We start from the raw sequence: 12,106 nt of genomic DNA, 5'->3' as shown, positions 1-12,106 counted from the left end.
GTCAATTTGGATGTGAGCTCCCTCTGCAGAGCTGGAGTGGTAGTGCTGGTGACGGTTCAGCAGAGAGGCTCTGGTTGCTGGAGAAATGGCTGTTGTCTCAAGGTTTTTTGGTAGCTCCTGCTTGTTCTCTGAATGTAAGCTGGACACGTCCATGTCCACTCTGAAAGATGGAGAATTTCATTAAAGTTTATCCAACTAGAAAAGAAAAAAGATTTCATTGACATTTATACTTAATTCAGAATTCCAACATAAATTATACAGAAGCTACCTGCAAAAATCAAAATGTTAAAACCCATAAAATGCAATAAAACAACATTAACTGTGCATTTGAACATGAACTTTTGACTTCTCTCATTAAAAAAATTACCAAAAATGTCATATTTGATTTTATGCATGTAAAATGTTATTTGCATTGCCTCGAGCTTTTTAAAATATAAATGCATCTGTCACACAACGCCGAAAATAGTGCTTTAGAGTTTCTGAATGAAGAATCTATTTGGACTGATGGTGAACTTTTAAAAATTGTATAAACTGTAAAAAGAAGCTGAATTTATTTAATTATTTTTGAGTGTTGGGTTTTTGAAAACTTACTTCTCTGTATGTTTTGACATTTTCTTGGGGTGCCTTTAAAAAAAAACAACAACATAAAAGACCTATATAGACCAAGTACACATCTGACCCTATAAGTAAGGTGACAGGATGTTTTTGCTCCCCCAGTTTGTTACAATCTCTCAAAACGCTGTAACTTATTTAAAGTGCTTAAACAGTGACTGTTACTTCATGAATACTTTCCTCATGGCTCTAATACTGTATATGGGATATCACCATCACATGGATTACACTCACATGGGAAATTTGAATAAATACATAAATAAATACAAAATCAAATATTTTAGGATGGGAATCCTTATCTGAGTCTAAGTGGAACTATTCCTGGTAATGTTTCCAAAGACATGTGTATTTGAATATGATTTTCCATTGTGTCGTACCATGAATTGACACGCCCTTCATCTAGGTTCCTGGCTGGAGGTGGATTGGGTTTGTGAGCAAGGGACAATGGAAACACACTGGTGTTTGCCACCTTCTGGGCCCTTTGGTACATGAGTTGGTCTATTTTTGCAGCAGCTGTAACTTTTCCAGAGGCACACACCTCTCTGCTAAAATCCGGTGTGTGTTTTGAGTTTTCTTGACTGAGACGGAGCCTGCGTGCACGAATCCCTGGCACCTTCCTACTAGCAGGATCTGCAGTGGCACGGAGAGGTGGAGAAGGGGACAGCGTGGTGTCTGAGGACAGCATCAGCCGAGTTATGTCGGATGACAATCCTTCTTGTTGATGCAGGTCTGATGACAATAACAAGAAAATTAAATATCGCTAGTTTAGTTCAATTATTTATGTCTACACATTAACAAAGGACCACACATGCCCTGTACTACCTGTACTCAGTGAATGCTCACCTGGGGAAAGAGACTGGAGAGTAGAATCTAATGAGGCAGCGTCTACGCTGTCACAGTGTTTGTCCTCCCATCGTATTTCATCACTACTGTCTTCATCTTCAATACAATCTGTCTCTTCTTCAGCATCATGGTGAATAACCAAAATTTGCGGCAATCTTTCTTTCTGTATTGCCTCAAGTTGCCTGAAAAACAATGTAGGAAAACGTTCTGTTCCAACCTCCTGAAAGCCTGGTTGACAACTTTGAGCATGCAACTCTGCATCATGCATGTACAGATGAAATCATCAGTTGGTAATATACACAGCCACATCATTGAATTGAAATGTATTTGCTATAAGCATTACCTCAGTGGAAGAGATATTTAATACAACTTTTTAGGACATATAACATGTAACAATTTAATACCTACTATGCCGTTCCCTCCAGGCCTTCAGCTCAGCAATGATATCCTTGCATTCTCCAAAATCAAGGTCCTTGAGGTCACAAGTGTTTTCTGGTATGTGGATAGGCAGGTCTCGAGGGGTTAAAATTGATCTGGTAGGAGCTGTCTGTGATACAGAAGATGAAAGAATATGTTTCAGGGATAGGAAATGAAGCTAGGAAAGGCAAAGGAATAGAAACTCTAACAGCTGGGTACATTTGTTATGGAACAAGACTTGTGGGACTGATCAGACAGAAATAGCTGACAAGTGAAAAGCTAGTGTAACAGTTTGTATGATCTTGGCAGTAAGCGCTCCCTCATCGCGTCCTTTGAGACAGCTCTTGATCACCTGTGACCTCCACTCATTGAGCTTGTCTTCTCTGGTTTCTGTCCTCCTGCTTATTAGCTGCTTCTGTTTTACTGACAAGACATTAAAGATACGAGCTGCTGGTGCCAGACAGCTATTGTGGCCCGTCAAAGCTCATAAAGCTTATCGTTCCTCTCAGTTTGACAGTAAAGGCTTTGCTGCATGAAAACAGCATGATAAAAGTGACAGGAGGATTGACAGATGGCTTAACCTGATGACTGACTGACACATGGTTTTTTAAGCGCAACATGTAAATCTTTTTTTCGGTGGTTAGGAGAAACTTGTGGCCACTTACCCTCAACTTTTGTCGCCTTGCTCGAATAGCCTGGACTGGGTTACCACAGAACAAGATCTTGCCAGCTCCTTCACAAATAAGCAGATGAAAGGGATTTCAATATATTAATGTATTAGTGTATTTGTATGTTTGACACAATTGGAGCCTCTTGGTGGCACTCAGTGGCGTCAATTCAGTGGAAGCTAAGGTATGGCAAGGTTACAAGTCACAGAACTTAACTAGAGTATCAATCAACACGTCCAGCAAATACTCATCACAGAAGTCTATGTAGCTGATCTGTGTGGTCAAGAAAATTGGAACTTTTTCAAATGCAGTCTCGCTCACTGCAAAAACTCAAAATCTTACCAGGAATATTTGTCTTATTTCTAGTTAAAATGTCTCATTTTTAGTCAAAAAATCTCATTACACCTAAAACAAGAGTCATCACCAGAAAAATAACTTGTTATTTGACAATTTTCACCTGTTTCAAGTAAATTTTCACTTGAAATAAGTAGAAAAATCTGCCAGTGGGACAAGATTTATCTTCTCATTACAAGCAAAAAAATCTTGTTCCACTGGCAGATTTTTCCATTTATTTTAATTGAAAATCTACTTGAAACAGATGAAAATGGTTGTTTTTGAGTCTTGTCTTAAATGTAATGAGATTTTTTTTTACTAAAAATTAGACATTTTAACTAGAAGTAAGACAAATATTCTTGATAAGATTTTAAGATTTTGCAGTGTATAATAACTAGTAAAATCGATCATGTTGTTCTGATTTGCATTTGTAGTTATTCTATTAAGTAATAGAATAATCAATACAAATAGACACAGAGTAATTCCATAAATGTATTTGAAAAAACAAACATTTACATTTAACCCTTGAAGCCAAGGTGTGGCGGCTGCCATACCTTGCCATACCCAATTGGAGCCTCTTGGTGGCACTGTAGAGTAAACGTTACTGTTGGTGCTGATGATGCTCATGCTTTATGTGCACTATCAAGCTAAAAATATTTTTTATAAATTGAAAGTTTATTGAAACCAAACACAATGTCTTGGTAAACCGGCAGCGCCTAACCATGCATAAGGATGCTGGTTTCTGCTTCCACTGCTGCTAGATCAAAATGTGAAGAACCAGCTCTAGATCCAGCAGAGGACAGAAGCCCTGGCCGCATCGCTGACACGGGTCTGCAGCCAGGGAGAGGTCTGACACCTGTTCCTGTCAGGGGCCTGATGCAGGAAGGACTGGAAGAAGGGCGTTTAGCAGAGGTTTGCTCACTGTAGGGGCCCACGCTATCCGCTGTCTCCACTACAAATACAGAAATGAGATTCCCATTGAAAGAAGGCATCTGCAATTAACCTGTTTCTGTTAAGCAATTCAATATAACATGTACAAACCATCTTTACCGGCAGCCTTAGAAGAGTTAAACTCCTTAATTGAGTTTCTGAGAATGTCCCAGTCTTCCCCCTTGATACTATAGCATCTCAGCCTGTCCTCCTCCACCTTTACATCGTCCAGGTAACGCAGCTGAGGGACCATCTCCCTCACTGCTGCCCTGTAACTATAGTCTGTCATCTGGGTAAAAGGTGACAAGGAACAAGACAGACGTAAGAAGTAATGAAATGGGACCAAACGGGAGAAGAAGCATGGAGCATACTAGTTAGAAACTTACGGTATAGACATACTTTATATACAAAAGCGCAAGATTGCTTCATCCAAGTATAATTTCAGTATTAGTTGTATAAATGTGGATGTTATGGAAGGCAGTAATCTAGGATATATTCACCTCTGAAACCTGTCCTTGACATAGACACTTATTAGACACTTGTTTACTATTCTAGTCTGCTCATGAAAAGTATGAACCCAACGTCTTAAATGGTTTGTAAGTCAGGATTTTCCAATTCTTTGACTATGTAGTTATATGCTGTTGAAATACATACAGAATGCAGTTTAACATTATCTTGCGGATGTGAGCAACCTATTCCAAACACTGATACGTCTGGATGGCAACTTATATTGTTCTTAAACATGTATACGTTCTTTTCAGCATTGATGTTGCCTTTACAGATGTGTTATTACACATCCCCTGAACTAAACAACCCCTTTCACAGTTCTGGATACTTGACCTGTGCTTTTTTTAATAAGTCAGTTGGCATCTCCATCCCTCAGCCAGGACAATGTAATGTCTGAGATTTTCGAAAATAATTTTTGATTTTTCTTACAAATGTATAGTTATATAGTTATATAATAGTTGCCTTTGCCTCAGTCCATCTTACTGTAAATCCGCTGAGTGCCACAAGAGGGCGTCAAGGTCACAGCCATTCACTTTTAGTCTAGGATTTGTTCCTTTTCTGTTGATTCTCTTACAATTTTAACAATATTGTGTACTTAAAATGATAAAATATCCAAATTATACACATATATTGTGGGAATGGTCTTAATGTATGCCAAAATTGTTAAAAAAAAAACATTTGTTTTTAATTACTGCCCGCCTGTGGTCTTTTGATAAAACAAAGTTCTTCTTTTTTTCTGAAAGACCAAGCCCTTTATAGCCACGTTACTGAGTGGCTGCCAGTTAATCTCATTAGGTGTGAGATATTGTAAAAGTCCATCCATTTATTTTAGTATATTATTGTTATGTTCTTTAGCATTCCACAACTTTTTGAGTATTTTGTTTAGTAGCAGTCTTCCTAACATCAGTTGTTGACATCAATTGTAAAATGACCATACATACATTAAATAATAACAATAATTTCACACGTTCATCATGTGATAAGTTAACAGCTTGTGTGACTAAAGAATTGCACTGCGATGTGGGAAATTATTTGCACAAAGAAAGACAAAAAGAAAGGATAGTCCAGTAAATCACTGACGTACTTAGCAATCAAATTAGAGCTCAGCACTTTCGGTGTTCACCAAACCGCAGAGAAACAGTGAATGAAAAAGAGAGTGAAAGGCTGGCAAAGAGGAAACGAAAAAGAAAAGAGGGGAAGAAAGGGGCCTAACAGAGAGGAAGTGAACTGATATGTGTCCTTGCATGTGCTAGAAAAAAAAGAGAGAAATAGGAGTGAAATTTGGCAAGACAGCCAACCCAAGAAGCACTCACTCACTACAAAGCACTGGCCTGATGCATATTCAGCTCAGCATCTCCACTTTTTGCTCTAGTTTCCTAATTAATGCTCTGGTGGTAGCTGTAAATAAACACATTCATGGTGGCCCAAAAAAACAGCCCAGCTCGCTGTGGAAGAAATGCAGTTCATGCCATGTACCCAGCTACACATTACAACTACATTATTCAACTAAGTTAACTGAATAGTGACTCACTTTCTCAAACTGATTATGCAGCATTGAGAGTCTACTTTTTTTTTTTTTAATGGCACCTGTGTAGTGAGATCAGATCACACAGCTACTTTAACGTGTCAGCACACACTTATTATATTCATGTAACTGTGAGACAGAGCTGTGAGGACTGGCAGCCTGTCGGCACAGGACACATTGATGGATGAGCAGAAGCAAAAGCGTCATTTGCGAATTAGATTTAACAACAGAATACAACACTTCCTGCTTAGGAACCCTGCCCAGCACCTCGCTCAAGCTGTACTCAACTCCAGCCGTCCTTAGTTTTGTTTTTATCTTGAGCCAGACTACTGTCACTGTGAGCATTGAACCACAATGTGGCCTAACTTGGATTTATGTGCAGCAGAGGTATGACTTTTGCAGATAATCTCGGCTATCATTGATTCCAGTTTGTTTGCACTGGAAGAAAGCTTTTCGGATATGTTTGCCAGCCGAACAGAAAAGGAGAAACACACAGAAATAATCCTAAAAAAAAGTTTGAGGAAACAGATAAACTGTTCTGGTGAAGTATTTGCTGATGTTTCCAGAGCTAAATGTCATTCAAGGCATTTCCCCCCCCTCATTTACATGCTATTAAAAACATCATGGGAGTATTTCCCTACCTGAGTTGAAGTGGAATTTGGACGTTCACACACAGGGTTTCCTTCCAGGGTAAGTGTATGGAGTTTGGGACAAAAACCAAGATATTGAACCTGGATAAGGTCATCTACATTATTCCCTTCCAGATCTAACAGCTCCAGGTTCTCCAGCATGGTAACCTGACCCAAGTCTGACACACTGTTATAAGCCATGTACAGTTCCTGAAACGGGAACAGGAGGGAGTTTAGATTGGGGAAAAAAACACACAACCCCCCACACACATACACACAGACCAAAGACAAAACAAAAAGTAGAAGGTTATGTTTTGGAGAGTAGAAGAAGTGAGTCTTTAAAAAAAAAAAAAAAACAAGCATAATGTAAGATTCATATAACACAGTAAATGTAAGTAAACTGTTAAATTAAATTACATCAATTTTAAAGTTCAGGAAACTACATTTCATAAACTCTAGCACTCTACATTTTGTCCTTCAATTTAACAACTTTTTGAACTGTCTCCATAAAGCCACCTGCTGTCTATCAAGTGTACCTTAAGACAAGAGAAAGTTGAAATGCCATCTAAGTCTTTTAGGGAGCAGCAAGTCATCCACAGCACCTGCAGGTTTGAGAGGCTTGTTCCCAAGTCTCTATGGAGACAAAATAGCACAGACTTGATGCAGAGGCAGGGACGAAAGTTACACAGGACTGGGAATTCTGGGAAACAGTAAGCAGTGTTTGGGTCACTGAAGCTTGAAACTCTCTTGTCTTTCTCAAAATAGAGTCCTTTACTTCCCCATTTGTCTATTTACAGCACAACCCTGCTTGAACCTTTCCACAGCAGTCTTTTTAGGGATTGTATCTGCCTTTGCTGCACACTCTCTACAACAGAAACCAAAGTCCAGCACAGGAAACACGATGAAAGGCAGTGTATGTCCAGCTGGCGCTGCTCTGTTCTGCTCTGCTGCTTACAGGGTGGAGCAGACAGCTCTGTCTTTCTGCTTGTTGTATATACTTCACTCACTTCTCTGGCAGCATTTTCCTGCGCTGTTGTAAAGGCAATTTAATTCAACAGCACTTTATTAATACACATAGGGAATTTTTATAATAAATAATGTTTAATTAGCAATTAAAAGAAGTGAATATGTTTTTATTCTGGTTGTTAATTGATTTTTGACAACATAGCTGTGGGTGCAAGCATACTGAAATGATAATCTAGGACAAACTGGATATATAGTTGTTGTTTTTTTATCTTATACAGTGTCAAAATGAATGAATTTGAAATCTTAGACAGCAAAAAAACCCTTTGTGTCCTTTTGTGAGTGAGACAGCCGTTGAACCTGTTCTTTAAGACTGCAAGGAAGCTCACATCTGCTCTTGTCTATTTCACAGGCTGCAGCATGTATCTCCAAAGCATACATATTTTGTTACAAGGCTCTGTCGGACAAGCTTTGGTAAAGCAGATCAGGGCCCTACAACTGCATTTCGACTGTACTTTAAACAGATGCCCACGATTTCTTCTCTGTTCAAAGAACTATCTGATGCTAAGCAGTATGTTTTTATAGCCTCCAAGAGCAGTGTGAGGCAGGACAGTATCCAGCTGGCTCTATCGCTTCTCAAGGTCAAATTACAGATAGTTAAGAATTGCCATGATGTGTCTCCTACCAAGTAATTGCAATAAAAAGAGGTGGTCTTTCATTTTGAAGCAGACAATAGATTTTGATTTCAGCACTAGCAACTTCTTAAAACTTCAGAAGTCGGTAATATTCAATTAAGTAATTTTCTTTGAAAGAATAGACTATTGGAAAATAAGAGGGTGGTATTGGTGTTATGCAACTTACCTAACTGACGCGATCAAGCTGTCGTTCATTTTGAGTTGCACTAATCTGGGCAAGTAGATACCTTAAAATGATCAAATAAGCAAAGCCACATTTGTCTCTTTCATGTAATACAGGTATGATTACTGGCAGGTTGTTCCATTTACAATGAGACGTTGTTTGATCAGACGTTCAGCTTCAATTACCTAAAAGGAAGTGTACCTTCATAGGCAGACTCGGCTTGACTCACACAAGTACAGACAGTTCTCCTTCAGGCATACACTCATTGTGCAATCTAGGATTTAGGTGAGTACAGTCAAATATTCCTTGGCCATTATCAGCTCAATCATGAGGAGCTGACATGAACAACTGACTTCTTGTTATGTAAACAGTGAACTCTCATGAGAACAAACACTGTCTTTCTGGTCGGGCAATACAGCTTTTTAATACTGGGCCGCGATACAACTGTAAATGTCTGGATGTACAATATATCTTACCGAAGTTACCCAGTGTGTTTTCTTGGGTGTTTATGCAGACTTCCAATGACGTTACATGAGAGAGGTCCTCAGTTCCACACAGCAATTTCTAGAAGGGACAGAAATGACCAATGACCCAAATCAATGTACACTGACCAGAAATCTTCACTTGTGATAATTTCTTATATAGACTTTTTTTTTAAAGAAATTGGCATTATATGAATTCGGAATTTTGACTCGATTGGAATGAATTGGATCATAAATGTCCTATGATGGACTAGCAACTTCTCCAGAGTGTACCCCTGCCATTTGCCTGAGGAAAGCTGAGATAGCCTGCAGCAGATCCTGAAATAGAGATAAGATAATGGATAGATTGCCACATTATATATGGATAACAATAACTGGACTGATCTGGACTCAATTGAATTGTATTACATGGGACTATAATTGAACTTGTTTACTTTTGTGTGAAGTGGCTTAAGATGATTTTTGTCTTGAGTTGGATTAAACTAATAGGCTAAAATAAAGATAATTGAATTTTGAGTTTTTCCTTTTTTTGTTATTTATATCCAGTGCTTATGTTTGTTGTTTTTATGTGAGATTTGCCACTAGCAATGGCACACAGAATCTCAATGTATTTTTGTGATACAGTGACAAAGGCCTTCTGATTCTGATTCTAAAGAATGATATTAGATGAATACTTAACTTTTCGGTGCTTCTGAAGCCATACCTGAGGGTTTTTTGACCATGCCAAGAGACGTTCACTATACTGTATACTTTCATTATTGCATTGTAATGCCTTTTATTTCAATTGAGAAGCCCATGCAAACTGTTTTTTTGTTGTTTTTTTAAATAGATTTTTAAAACATGTTTTAACATTTTTAAATTAGGTAATTATAGCAATAAATGAGACTACCATGCATGTTCTCTCTGTGCTTGTACAGGGTTTCTCCTGCAACTCTGGCTTCATCCCGCTGTCCAAAAACCTGTGTCAGGTTCATTGCTGATTCTAGGTAGCCCATAATAACATAATAATACAACCTGCAAGCGTGTTTTTATTTGTCAACATGTGGGGCTGGGATGCACTGGGGATCTGTCCAGGCTGCATCCATGGCTTTCGCCCAAAGGGGTGGGAATTAGGGGGGGGACCATACAGGTAACTCACGATTCAATACTGTGTTGATATGTGGCCCACGATAACGATAATATCACGATACACAATATCTACAATATTCAATATATTTTAAGAAATTTCATCAACGATATATGTGACTGAAAAAGAAAAAATACCCATGAAAAGGAAAACGTCTGTAGTTATGCATTTATTCAATGCCAAAACTTCATACAATGTACAAAGAAAGTGCATTTGCATAGTACCTCACTGCTTCCTAGGCTTGTAAATGTAAACACTGTACAGCTGGACAAACTGAAGTGCATGAACAATAGTGCGGTGACAACCGCATAAATCCATTATGTGTGTTGTAATAAAATATCGATATTTGCCGTCAGTTTATCGATTATTTATTGCGACAGAGAGCGCAACAATATATTGCAATATCGATTTTTTTTTTCCCACCACTAGTGGGAATAGACTCCAGCAGATCCAGCAGAAGCAAGTATAGATTAAAGCTGCAAGCAGCGATGAACGGGCCCTCGCACTCACGGCCACCGCCCCCCATAAGCATATCAGAAATTACACCACCCATGACTTCCTATGTCAAACCATTCAAAAGTTATAGCAGAAAAAAGGGACAACCAATCAGAAGAAGGGGCGGGGCTAATTCAGGCCAATGAAGGTCAAGGACTCCATAAAGAATCTGATGACACCACCCACGACTCTCTATGTCAAACCATTCAAAAGTTATAGCAGAAAATCGGGACAACCAATCAGAAGAAGGGACAGGGCTAATTTTCACCAATTACGGTCAAGTACTCACCGAGTCCCATGACACCACCCACGACTCTTTATGTCAAACCATTCAAAAGTTATGGCAGAGAAAAGTATTCTAGGGGGCGCTGTTGAGCCATTTTGCCACGCCCATTAATGCAAACCATGAAATATCAAATTTATCGCCAAGTCTAGCTTGCATGTAAAATTTGGTGACTTTTGGGGAACTATCAAATATGGACCAATCAGATGAAGGGGGGGTGCGCTTTTTGGCGTCTAGCGTCGCCACTGTAACACTTTTGAAAGAGAAAAGTAATGCGCGTAGTCGCAAGATGAAGACGCACATTTTGATGTATAACACACCTGGGTTCACGACACGGTTCGGGCCGTATTAAGTCTCGAAGGAATGGCATATATTGCTCCAAAATTATGCGATTAATTCAGAATGTTCAAAATGGCCGACATCCTGTTCGGTTTTGGCCATGGCGGCAAGAGACTTTTCTTTAAGTTGTGACATGATACAGGTGTGTAACGATTTTCGTTCATGTATGTCAAACCGTATTGGGTGGCTTGAGCCACAAAGTTTTCAAGGGGGCGCTGTTGAGCCATTTTGCCACGCCCATTAATGCAAACCATTAAATATCAAATTTTTCGCCAGGCCTGGCTTGCATGCAAAATTTGGTGACTTTTTGGGCACGTTTAGGGGGGCAAAAAGGCCCTCCTTTCGTCAGAAGAATAAAAATAAAAAAAAGAAAGAAAGAAAGAAAGAAAGAAAGAAAGAAAGAAAGAAAGAAAGAAAGAAAGAAAGAAAGAAAGAAAGAAAGAAAGAAAGAAAGAAAGAAAGAAAGAAAGAAAGAATTCCTACAGATACAATAGGGCCTTCGCACTGAAGGTGCTCGGGCCCTAATAATGGATGGATTACACTATTATCCACATGTGCAAGCGACATAAACAGGATTGTGTGTAACTGTATGGAGAGTGAGAGCTCACCAGCCTCTCTGGAGAAAGGGAGAGCTGCTCTGCCGCGTCCTCGCAGGGGTTATAGTGGTTATTAGTGGCAGGACTGGGGTTGATCCTCCCAGAACAGCTCAGCTCGCTCACCAGAACCCTGCCAGGCCGGGCTGGCTGGACCAGAGACCCACCACAGGAACTCATCTCTAACAGCACTGCCTGGAAAATAAACACCAACCGAAACAGTAAAGGTTTCTATAATCAATGGCCTTGGGATATGAACAAAAGGAAACAGCTTGAAGCCTGAATTATGGTTCCGCGTTAAATCGACGCAGAGCCTACGCCGTAGGGTACGGCGTAAGCTCTGCGTTGGTGTAACGCGGAACCATAAATCAGCCTTTAGTAGATCAGCTATGATCGTTTACTCGCGAAAACAGGTTTAATAATATCTCACTATAAACACGTTTTAAAAAAATGGCATTCGTTCATCTTAATATCATATTGTTGTTGCACTAAAAAAAGTACCT

The 12,106-nt window shown here is 39.3% G+C and overlaps 1 protein-coding gene across 1 annotated transcript; it reads right to left on the bottom strand.

Moving 5' to 3' along the window:
- Positions 1 to 1,461: 1,461 nt before the first annotated feature.
- On the bottom strand, positions 1,462 to 11,789 carry lrrc56 (leucine rich repeat containing 56). Its single transcript, XM_061722570.1, has 10 exons — positions 11,619 to 11,789; positions 8,762 to 8,849; positions 8,289 to 8,349; positions 7,001 to 7,097; positions 6,477 to 6,674; positions 3,924 to 4,092; positions 3,595 to 3,825; positions 2,538 to 2,605; positions 1,864 to 2,002; positions 1,462 to 1,637 (listed from the first exon to the last, which is right to left on the bottom strand). Exons 1-10 carry the CDS (start codon positions 11,781 to 11,783, stop codon positions 1,498 to 1,500), a joined length of 1,356 nt encoding a protein of 451 aa, XP_061578554.1. The 5' UTR covers positions 11,784 to 11,789; the 3' UTR covers positions 1,462 to 1,497.
- Between the last annotated feature and the right edge of the window lie 317 nt (positions 11,790 to 12,106).

This window comes from Cololabis saira, chromosome 5 (genome assembly GCF_033807715.1).
Source record: "Cololabis saira isolate AMF1-May2022 chromosome 5, fColSai1.1, whole genome shotgun sequence".
Taxonomy (NCBI): Eukaryota; Metazoa; Chordata; class Actinopteri; order Beloniformes; family Belonidae; genus Cololabis; species Cololabis saira.
The sequence above is the reverse complement of the archived record's forward strand: the minus strand, read 5'-3'. Positions and strand labels throughout refer to the sequence as shown.

Excerpts from the sequence above, each read along its gene's own strand:
- lrrc56 (XM_061722570.1), bottom strand. The coding sequence starts at position 11,783 with ATGAGTTCCTGTGGTGGGTCTCTGGTCCAGCCAGCCCGGCCTGGCAGG. Across the intron at positions 4,093-6,476 it reads CAAATTCCACTTCAACTCAG|ATGACAGACTATAGTTACAG; the intron begins GTAGGGAAATAC and ends CCTTTTACCCAG. Across the intron at positions 2,003-2,537 it reads CAAGGCGACAAAAGTTGAGG|ACAGCTCCTACCAGATCAAT; the intron begins GTAAGTGGCCAC and ends TCTGTATCACAG.